Source organism: Notothenia coriiceps, unplaced genomic scaffold, assembly GCF_000735185.1.
Source record: "Notothenia coriiceps isolate Sejong01 unplaced genomic scaffold, NC01 NC01_scaffold00037246, whole genome shotgun sequence".
In the NCBI taxonomy this organism is placed as follows: Eukaryota; Metazoa; Chordata; class Actinopteri; order Perciformes; family Nototheniidae; genus Notothenia; species Notothenia coriiceps.
In genome coordinates this window covers 818,385-829,731 of record NW_011369947.1, presented here as the reverse complement: position 1 = coordinate 829,731, position 11,347 = coordinate 818,385, and the positions used below count along the sequence as shown (strand labels likewise).

At 37.9% G+C, this 11,347-nt stretch overlaps 1 protein-coding gene across 1 annotated transcript; it reads right to left on the bottom strand.

The window, feature by feature from the left end:
- Positions 1 to 3,410: 3,410 nt before the first annotated feature.
- Positions 3,411 to 10,161, bottom strand: prkra (protein kinase, interferon-inducible double stranded RNA dependent activator). The gene is made up of 8 exons (XM_010794484.1): positions 9,944 to 10,161; positions 8,683 to 8,858; positions 7,871 to 7,952; positions 7,457 to 7,535; positions 6,345 to 6,462; positions 6,173 to 6,267; positions 5,901 to 6,063; positions 3,411 to 4,797 (listed from the first exon to the last, which is right to left on the bottom strand). The coding sequence occupies exons 1-8, from the start codon at positions 9,994 to 9,996 to the stop codon at positions 4,640 to 4,642; spliced, it is 924 nt and encodes a 307-aa protein (XP_010792786.1). The 5' UTR covers positions 9,997 to 10,161; the 3' UTR covers positions 3,411 to 4,639.
- Positions 10,162 to 11,347: the final 1,186 nt, after the last annotated feature.

Below are 11,347 nucleotides of genomic sequence, written 5' to 3'. Positions count from 1 at the left end.
GCAGAGCTGAGGGACGTCCTGATGCGCAGAGACCCTGCGGAGGTCCTGCTGCCACACGGCCATCCATCCCTGGAAACATCCGGAAGAATCACCTTCATTGTGCTTATGGACGCTGAGTTGTCACGGCAACAATCGTACCACTCCCATGTAGATCTCTCCTCGGCTCCTTTGACTTCTGAATATGTCCTTGCCTTAAAAAGACACACGATTAAGCGCTTTATCGTCGAAGCCATTTAATTTCTGACAGCAGTTCGGGTTAGACTAATCTATGAAGTAGACCTTTTGATTACCTACGATACCTACGTGCATGTTTAGAGAGCAGCTTTCACTGGCATAAAGCCGCATTTACTGTATCAATTATCGTAGAAAAAAGGTATTTTTATAAAATATCTTGGACTCAGAAGTTAGTGAAATATCATCATGTGAATTGGCAGATTTCATTTATTTTTGCCTTTTTTTAATACTGTTGAATCTGTGTGATAGCAGTACTCTCTCTCGGGAAACAACTCATTCAAAAAGAATCTGCAGTGGAGGAGAAGTATGGCGTCCATTGATGGAGTAACAGCGGCTCTCAAAGAAGTGGATTTTAAAATGTAAATCCTATTCCGGTGTTTTGGACATGTGGCGCAGGATACTACTACCTTTAAGGATGTTTTCTTTTTTTAAAAGGTCAACACACATCTGTCATGGAGTCCGTGTAAATAGAGGGACCACCCCTCTTGTCTAACTTTAAACATTGCTACTTGAAACCAACCTCTTAACCATGTGGTTACACAAATACAGACATACTGTAACTCCCTCCATATATACAGTAGTAGGTGCACCCTATATTACCGTACTCACAAACGTCAAACACTTTCCCCATTCAGAGGTCTCAGGAAAGATGGTGTAGGCCTTCAGAGACACTCGTGATTTTGAGCTTTATAAATAGACTGGACAGTGAAACATGAGGAAAACAGATACATATTTCCAGCACGAGGCATGACTCTCATCTACATCCAGCTATAGAAGTCGTACAGTTATTTTTAAATGTTCAAAAAGTTGTTAACTAACAAATTATTCATTTTCTGAAAAAAAAAGACTACAAATTCCCATCCCAGTTTACCAAAGCAATGCCTTTAATTTACATCCTCGTTCTGACTAACAACCAAAAACTTCAAATGATACGAAACAAAGAAGAAAAAAAGTAACCAGCAGCTGTTTTGGTGTTTTTCTTACTTAATTGCTTCCATTATGAATCAACCATTAAATAAGAATTCATTTTTCTTTTGATAAGTTACACAATTATGTTAGCACTCCCATGACGAAACATACAGTTGAAACACCAGAGCCACCTGCAGGCCGTCCCATGAACATACAGTTTCATTGGGTCAACAAAATAAATATGTACTGAAATGTTTAAGATTTGAAAGCCGAGCCAGTTGTGTACGGGAACAAAAACACTGTGGAAGAATCTCTGCGTGTGATTCCCCAGAGACTCTACTGCTATGGTTTGTGCAAAGCACCAGTTTGCATTGTGTGTATTTATTGCAAAGCAGCTTTAATGTTTTAACGAGTGTCCCCCCTTTTGAGTTACAGAGGAACACACTATAACACACACAAGTAGCGTCACATTGTGTAGGAGCTATTTAAGTGGATTCCCCTCGCTTAGGGTGGCGCCACAACAGGAAGAAGTGAATATAAATATGAAGAGTGAAAACTATGTGAAGCAAATCCATCTTGTGTGCGGGCACTGTCCATACGGTACTGTAGATCACACACCAAAAGAGAAGTACTGCTTTGCTCTTTTTTTTTTTTTTAATGTAATTTAAATTCTATCACAAACTCAATGATACAATTTGTTGTCGTCGGTTTCACTTGCTGTGCCTTAATGCATTTATTAATGCCTCACAAACACTACTGATAGGAAGCCCCATGGCAAGAAGGTATTCCGTTAACAAACTCCACACATTACCCAGGCTCATCGAATGAAAACATGAACTTAGGATAGAGGTGATGTCTAAAGTCTTAAAGGGAGATGACTTTGACTTGGAAGAAAGAAAAAAAAGGAGGGACTGTAAAAACGCTTTGCAGAGGCTAAAAGATCGGGTGCACTGCTCTGCTTCTCCAACATGTAACCAAATCATTTTTGGTGATCACTGTAAATACGGCACATTTAGAAGATGGGTCACGACTGCAGAAGCTGATTCCTCTATCCTCCTACAGATTTTTTTTTTAAGAACAAAACTGAATCCCAGCAGTTGTGTGTGGATGTAGGAGAAAAGCTTTGCATAGTATTTGGCATCATAGTCAGACGGTAGTAAAAAAAAAAAAAAAAAGGAAATCATGAAAACCTCTTCATCACGATTCTACCTGCATGTCTAGACAACTTAGCCTGCCAATGAATGTTGCAGATGCCTTACTAAAAGATGTTTTTAGTTTGACCAATTAGACTCATTGTTTGTGTTTAGTTTTGGACTGACATTTATCACAAAACACTGTCAGCTCAGTTCCTTTCAAATCTATTTCCTGATGGGTACCTTCAAAAGTGCAATTTTAACAAAGTACATATCTTTCCATGAACACTGTACACTGCTGCTACATAGTGCTTGTTCTAATAAAACTGTAAAACTCAGAAGATGGCGAGTGTGGTTTATCATAGATCGCATGGAAGTCAATTCATTTTAATGTTAGCTTATAAAGCTGTTGTGAGGCGGCCAACATTATTAGGGTTACATATCATTGTCAAACACACTTTCCAACAATTTGTCGTAAAAGGGCCAACTAAGCATCTGTTATCAATGAATGTAACGCCACTTTTGAATGTTGGGATTATTTTTGATTGGCGTCAAATACATTACAAATATTGTACCAATGTGTTTTCTAAATTGGTCAATGTTTCTATAGAAAACTGGGCAAGTCCAGAATTGTCTTTAAAAGAAACCAGACTTAAAGGTCCCCTATTAACTATTTTTCAACAATATATTATAGATCTCAGATATATAAAAAACATGTCTCTGAAGTGTTTGGCTCCAAATACCAAGCAGATCACCCATTGTAGCGTCCCATAATCCCCTCTGTTTCAGCCCTGTTTCAAAAGTGCTGATTATGTGTCTGTCGCTTTAAATGCAAATGAGCTGCTGCTGCTGGCCACGCCCCTCTGTGAAGTGTTTGGTTAAATAAATACACAACGGTGCTCTAGGAGGAGATTCAAGTGATGGTTGAATATTGTGACATCACAAAGTGGCCAAAATCTGATCAGCTCATTTTCAGACAGGTTTTTATATAAATGGATCAGGGAAAAAAGAGAGAATCTTTTTTCCTGAAACTTTCCGAATCTCTTAACACAGAGAGTATATGAATGAAATAAGACGTGAAAAAGTGGATATTGCATAATAGGTGACCATTAAAAATCACTCCGCTGACTCTTGTTAACATTTAGTGTTTGGGTTTATTTTCTGTTTTCATGATGTTGCTGCTCCGCACCAGGGATACTTCCATACAAGTCAGTAAATGCATTTAATATATCACAAACACTTTGAGGCACACTGCAAAACATGGCAACAGGATGGTAATATGAAGTAATGTGTTATATCCATTTAAGAGTTAACCAGATACAGACAGCGAGGCTTGCACTGTAGATTGCATACTGACAGCGGAGTGTAAGTAGGAAATAAAAAACATTTGTAAACCAAAATGAACACCCTTTTTTTTTTTTAATATAACACAAGTTAAAATAATCTCAATTCGTCTTCATGTTTGAGTTTAACAAAAAGGCAAATATCTCTGAAGCAATATGAATGTCTGAGATCTTCTATTGGCTCAATACAGATCAATATATTGCTACAGGGAAAAACTGTAATAAAAAAAATAATTTAAGACAAATGCAACGTAAATATATCTGCATCCTCACAAACAACGAGGCAAAAACAACACAGCTTGATAATTACAGCTTGAAAACAGGATAGTTTGCCCCAAAATCAAAAACACATAGTTTTCATCTTAACTGAAGCGCCATCTGCAGAAGGAAGCGTACTGTGATGTCAGCAGGAGCAGTCAGTACAAAATACAACTACTCACAACAGAGTCTGGAGAAATCGGTGCTGTGGAGTCTTCCAAATATATTTATTATAACAATCTTTAACTCACACCACAAAGACGTTCTAGATTGATAAATAAGTTGATAAGCGTCTTTGGGTTCAAGAAAAGCGCTATTGAAATAAAATGTATTATTATTATAAATAGCACAGTCCGAGGTAAAAAGTGCATCTTTGATTTTGGGGTGAACTGCCACTTACAACTCAACAAAAAGTTAAAAAACAAGTGCTTTATATTATTCACGCTTCCTACTTAAGTAACACGTGTACATTATCCTAAATACAGTACGTTAGACATCTCAAGTGAAACATGAAACTCTTCAACCTGAAGACAACATTTGATTTGTGTTTGTTTCTTAATGTTGATCCCATTTGTCTCCTCACAAACACTGCTCTACCGGATTCAAGTCTGAACGTCCAGGTACTCGTCTCCCGATCTGCTTTGTGATACACATAATTATAAAAATATAGCTTGACTTCATCCACGGCAGGAAGACTAGTGTGAAGGATGATGGATGATCAGCTGATGTGTGACAGGTGAAGCAGGTGCAGACGTGGAGGTGTTACTTGCTGGTGGCCATGATCTTGATGTACTGCAGGGCGCTGTGTGCGGCGTCGTTGTGAGCATTGCTACAGGAGATGCCGGTGCCGTGGCACACGGTGACCGGGGAGGTGGAGATCTCTGCTAGACACTGGTACTGCCCGTTCACCGTCAGCTCATCTGAGGAATACACCAACAGGCTTTACAACATAACGACCTAAAGACTAAATACAGTGTGTGGACGCTTTCCATTCAGCTCATTCCACTTCCTCCAGCCCAGAGAGGGCTTTATGATATTACTTACAGTGGGGGAAATAAGTATTAGTCAGCCACCAAATACTTATTTTCCACCATAATTTGCAAATAAATTCTTTAAAAATCAGACAATGTGATTTTCTGGATTTTCTTTTCTCATTTTGTCTCTCATAGTTGAGGTATACCTAGGATGAAAATTACAGGCCTCTCATCTTTTTAAGAGGGAGAACTTGCACAATTGGTGGATGACTAAATACTTTGTTGCCCCACTGTATGTTCAGCAACACCCACTATTTATAATCCTTATGTTATCTTTCTATAGTTGTTAAGATTATCAGTGCGTTGTTATCCAAAACAGTTTATCTCATTTGTTACAGCATCAGTGTCCACTCTCACAGCAGGGTATCAGAGCTGTGATAGGTTATTGCTTATTTGATCCCAACATTCCCAGCAGCGTCACATTAAAAGCAAAGGCCCCGTCAAAAAAGGAATGTCTTTGTATCAAAATGTCTGCAAAGAAATTGAAAAAGCTTAAGTCAAAACTGGGTCTTTTTGCTTTATACTTAAAGTGAACAGACAAGGCATTATCTGTAATTCATCTATATCAAAATCTAAATTCTGCATGTCACGCTGCATTGTTTTGTAAAGCAGGCTCACACACTCTTTCTATTTTAGTTGAACATTTGGGGTATTTGGGAGATCCCTACATGTTCTCCACAGCATTGGTTAAAATAAATCCTACTATATCTTCCTGTACCTGAAAAGACCAGACTCACCGGCTGCCTTTTAAAAATAAATTGATAGATCTTATTTACAGGATGTATAGCTGTTTATAATTCCTCATATCTGTTCTAGTTTCAGTCATAAGCTCATTTCAACAGTCTACTGGTGTTTTACTATCAGCAGATCTATAACAATAACTAGAGCCGCAGTCAAACGGCGTCCAGTGTTTTCTTTAGTAAGAGGAGCTTAGAGGAAGGCCCTCTGTATCTTAGCAACCCCAGCAACACTACTTTGTGTTTTCTTACCAATGTCAAAGTATGTGACCTCAAAGCCCTGCTCCTTGGACAGCTCCAGCATCAGCTGAATATAATCTGTGTTGGGAATGCTCAGCGGGTTTCTCCTCAGTGAAGTTATGTTCTCCGCCGACGAGTTCCTTAAGTTCTCAAATCGGACGCTTGGTTTAGGAGTCTGGAAAATAAAATATAACACAAATTAACGACAATTATCACCAAGAAGATTTGCTAAGAAAAGTTGCCTCCAGAGGTCACTTTGCAAAGGGGAGAAATATCTGACATACCCATGTGATTTCAGAACAGCCCGACAGACCTTGAAGCTTTGACACCATTTTCTCTGCAGCCGTCTTTTTCGCCACCTTTTTTGAATTCCCTACAGCTGTCGAAACACGAGACAAGGTTAGATTATGAACAACAACAACACAAAATGTTGAAATGTTGAAAAGACACCCCTACCTTTCTCTGACAGGGACTCCATTCGACACGTAACAGTGAACTCTCTCTTGTGTGGCGGGCCAGCCTCCATTAACACGGTGTAATCAGGAAGACGCCATCCTCTCTGCAGCGCCAACTCCTGAAGGAAGACACATGTAATGACGAGAGGGAAATCTGAGTTAGTGTTTATATAATGGATTGGTTTTTTACATTTAACTTACCGTAATTTTCGGACTATAAGGCGCACCTGAATATAAGCCGCAGCAGCTAAATTGAATGATGTGTACATATATAAGCCGCACTGGACTATAAGCCGCAGTGCAATAGTAGCTACAGAACATGTGCTGTGCTGTGTAAACTGTACTGTATCACATAGCGTTTCAGACACACAAACTTTTCAACTTTCAAACTTAAACGGTGCGCTCCCAGCGCACGTACCGGCAGTGATCTACAGCAGTGGTTTTCAACCAGTGGTACGGGGACAAACTGTCTCGCTCTCGTAATGTCTGTCTGTCTTGCTCTCGTTCTGTCTCTCGTACCACTCTCGGTTCCACTTTTACTTTTGCACGCTACCTGTCTCACTCTTTTCCGGCCTCCAGCTTTTCCTGCTGGAAGCCCGCCGCTTAAAGGTGGGGGGCGCGGACCGGCCATAGAGCCCATAGAGTTAAAGGTGGTGGACTGTAACCTGTAAAATCCATAGATTTAGGAGGTGCCCTAGTGGCCGTTAGCTGTAAAAATCCATAGATTAGCCGCACCGTTATATAAGCCGCAGGGTCGAAAAATGGGGAAAAAGGCGCGGCTTATAGTCTGAAAATTACGGTAATCGGTTGTTTTGTAGCAATAGAGGTGACTTCTAGGATGTGTGTTATGAAATATATTGCTATTGCTGCATGCCACTTTCACTTACAGTTTAATAAACAAACAAGATATTTAATCTCTGGAAGTAAATACGTTTATGAAGCTACTTTTGTTTTTTACTATTCAACCTGGAAATAAGTATACACACTCATTTGCAAATTGCAATAACCACACACACACACACACACACACACACACACACACACACACACACACACACACACACACACACACACACACACACACACACACACACACACACACACACACACTACCTGTAGTATCCCCACTGAGTTGGGGTGGTTGTTGGTTTCTGATACGACACCGTTACTCTCAGACTTCACGTGAACCTTCCTGTTTGAAAAATGACGTCAAAGTGATTCCCACAGCGGTTACAGATTAACAGGATGTCAGTTAAACAATTGTATTTATTTAGTTCAGTTCAAATGTTAGCATAATGTTATTTTCATTAAATCTCCTACCACTAATTATTTTATTATCAACTGATATAATACATTATTTAAGTCTAACTCCAACTCATAAAAGAATGAATGCAGTTTACTACCATAGACGACACATTCATTCATTCATTTGACAGAAATTGTATTTCAAAAACGGCTTTAAGTATTAATCGATCAATATTCGCTGCTAATCAGTTTTATTTCTGTAACACTTCCAGCACTACTCACACTGCCCCAGCGTCTATCTGCAGAATATTGAGAGCCGCCTCTGCCGCCTGGTGTTTAGCAGCCTTTTTACTGGGACCTTGACCTGAAACAAAATACAATTACAAAAACATAAACACAAAAGTAAGTATGGTGTCCTGTAATACAGACAGTAAAGGTTAACCTGGGAGGCTACTGGAGAGGACATATGGGACTAGAGGGACAAAAATGTCCCATTTCAAAAGCATACTGTTTTTTGAAGAAGTCGATTAAAAACTGGATTATTTCTCATCACCTCTGATAGCTTTGGAATTGTTTCTCATCCTCTCTCTTAACCTGCTCTGTTCTTTCCCTGAAGTCAAATACCTTAGTTTTAAAACAAACAAGGTAAATAGAAGATTTATTTTAAAGAATACTGCAGCAACCAGCCTGTAAACAAAGATAACGCATTGCTGGAGTGCTCTTTCTGAATTTTAGTCATAGGATTTTTAACTGAAATAAAAACACATTGCCCAAATGCATGTTCCTTTTCTTAGCTTCAACTATATTTCAAGACTTTTATTTTGTTAAAAAACTGTCAATCATTGTTTACTTCATTATAATTACTAAGTTGTTTCACTTGAAGATTCTTGAATAATAATCCTGCATCTTTCTGTCATTCATTTCGTATCTGAATGCACGTGAATCTGTGTTTGTTCTTTTGGGTAAATGATGAGGAGCAGTAACAATAGCCAGTGTGTGTTGTATGTTTATTCTTCCTTGGCTGCTGTCACTTGAGACTTGAAGAAGGCTCAGGTGACAGGCAGCTTGAAGCCCAGCAGGAGGCGGGACAGTACCTGTGCATAACACATCTCCAATCTTCACGCTGAAGACGAAGCTGGGCTGGTGAGCCTCTCCTTCAGCCTTCTCCATCACGTACACAGGGAGGTTGCCACTCTTGGTGCCATATTCATGCAGGATCTGAATAGGCGTTTTCTTGGGGTTGGTCCTCTGCGATTCATCTGAATTCAAGCTGTTGAACAAGCATCCACAAACAGTGTTAGAAAAATATCACTCGTCACCGGCTTGAGATTCAATATCAGGCAGGCTACATGTATTTATTATCCTTGCGAGGGAAAAATGTCAATTATATTGATATTTAAAATGCTAACTTTAACTGTCAGCTAGTTAGTGAAACCATATATAGCTAAGCCAATACCAATAGCTAAGGCTGGAACATTATGCCATATTTCTCTGCCTAACCAGGGTCTTTAAATTTCAAAAACTCGACATGTTAAGGTTAAGGTTAGTTAATTTATAAAGAACATTTCAGACAAAAAGGCAATTCAAAGTGCTTTAAATAGGTATTAACCAATAAGTATTAAAAAACGAAATATATTGAACAAAAAGACAATTCATAAAGGAGATAGAAATGAGTTAAAACATAGACTTTGTAAATACACATATAATGCTGCAAGAAGTTCTGAATTGCAATGATAAAACATAGTTAAATGACCACATGTGAGTGTGTTGGCTAACAATTTAATAGTAACTGGATAAGAGGGTTTGTCCATCACACATACGTTAGCGAGCTAGTCTCATCAGTGAGGACGTAGAGGCAAAATGCCCGGATGTGTTGCTCTCTTTTGTAACGTTAGCTCTCAGACGTTGACGCAGTTAGGTCCTGTCATTCATTTAAACATATTTTTTATCTGATGCTTACAGAGTCTCTAAAGGACACATTTGGAGCTTTAAATATACAAAATATAATTAAAGAATGGCTGCCTTTTTGATGAACAGAAAAGCATTAAGACCTCTAGTCGTAACCAAGATACCCTTCAAAATACAGCTAACTTTAACAACTCTTCTGCTAAAAACAGCTTGCAACATGTGTTTCAGTTGTCCAAAAATGTGTGTCGAGTTTTATTGGTAATGTTAGGTCAATATTTCACTGTGACTGAGAAACTTGACAGCGTTCATTCAATCATTACTAGCTAATGTTGTGTATCATTATTACAATACTTTGCGTCAGTAGAACCGGTTGACGGTAACATTGCCAGCATTGTGTCATTATGTAAAGCAAACGTTAAACAATTAGTAATTAATAAATCAACAAACCTCGTGTCTGCGCTGGTTATCCCTGCTGGTGATGTATATCCTTCTTGTGACATGTTTATAAATGTCTGTCTTTGTGTGTGAGAAAAAGAATAAAGTCTCAGACACGAATTTGAGATGTTTTTCAGGGCATCAATTTGTGTTATTATGAAGAATATGAGGTGAAGATGCTAGCAGTTCTTCATGGTAGCCGGGTAAAATCATCATGTCAACATCCGGGTCACCAGTGGGTCACCTGACACCAATGAGAGGAGAGAGATGTTCAGCGCCCCATGCTGGTGATGGTGCCTAAGTGTCTTTGCAATAGAACATCATTCTTAATTAATGGTTACAAAAGTTCAGCTATATTTTACTGGATTAAAGTAAATGTTTCAGAAAAAGTGGGTTTCTTATTAGTATAAAAGGTGATTCAAGCATTCTCTCTGTTTGTCTCTCTCCCTCCATTTTATGTTTTACTTCTACAAACGTTCGGTTCAGAAAAATGTCTCCATTTTAAACCAGTATATTTCATTTTTTCTATATTTGTATATTGTTGGAATATCATTTTATATATTTTTGAAAATTTATAATATAAGTGAATTGGAGAAATATAGAAAACCTACTTTCTTCAACAAACATTAGGTATTTAAACTCAAAGGGGTCTCAAAGCAATTATAGGCCTACGATTTCCATTCAAATAACTTTAGCAACAGAAACCATTCAAATGTGGCATGTGAACATTATTCTGATGTTGCTGTTTTCTTCATTCAGTATGTATTCTTACACCCTCCCAGTATTACTGTTTAGTTTACAGTTGTATACCAATACTGTACATTTGAGCTCTTAACTTCTCAAAATATTACATTTCAGATTTCAATTTTGACAGTTTTTTATTTCCACTTCCAGGTTCATGTGCAGTGCAGAGCAATGAATTCGGGCTTCAATGCTCTGCTTACTCCCATTCATTGATAAAAAAAACCTAATGTTTAAATAAATTTTTGAGCAGGGCTGCAGATAACACTTTTCCTAAATGTATTACTAATTAATTTGTATTTTGTTTTAATAATAAGTAGTAGTAATAATAAGTATTTTAACATTATGAGAAATACCCATCACAATGTCTTAGAGTTTGAGAAAACATACACACAAAATAAGTAAATATATGGTATTTTTGTTTGATTGCTGGAAATTAATCAGTTTATCAGAAACATAATATGTTTTGGTTTAGTTCAGTGCATATGAGAACAGTAAGAATGAACTGAAATAAAAAATACATTTTATTTTATTTCACATTACAATGCATTTTCTCATTGGTATAACATCTCTGTTAGAACACCACAATGTGTCCTGTACTTCTGATGATTGATTGATAACTGCACTTATGTCTAAAGTAAAATGAAGCATATATAAAGTTGTATTAAGTGACAA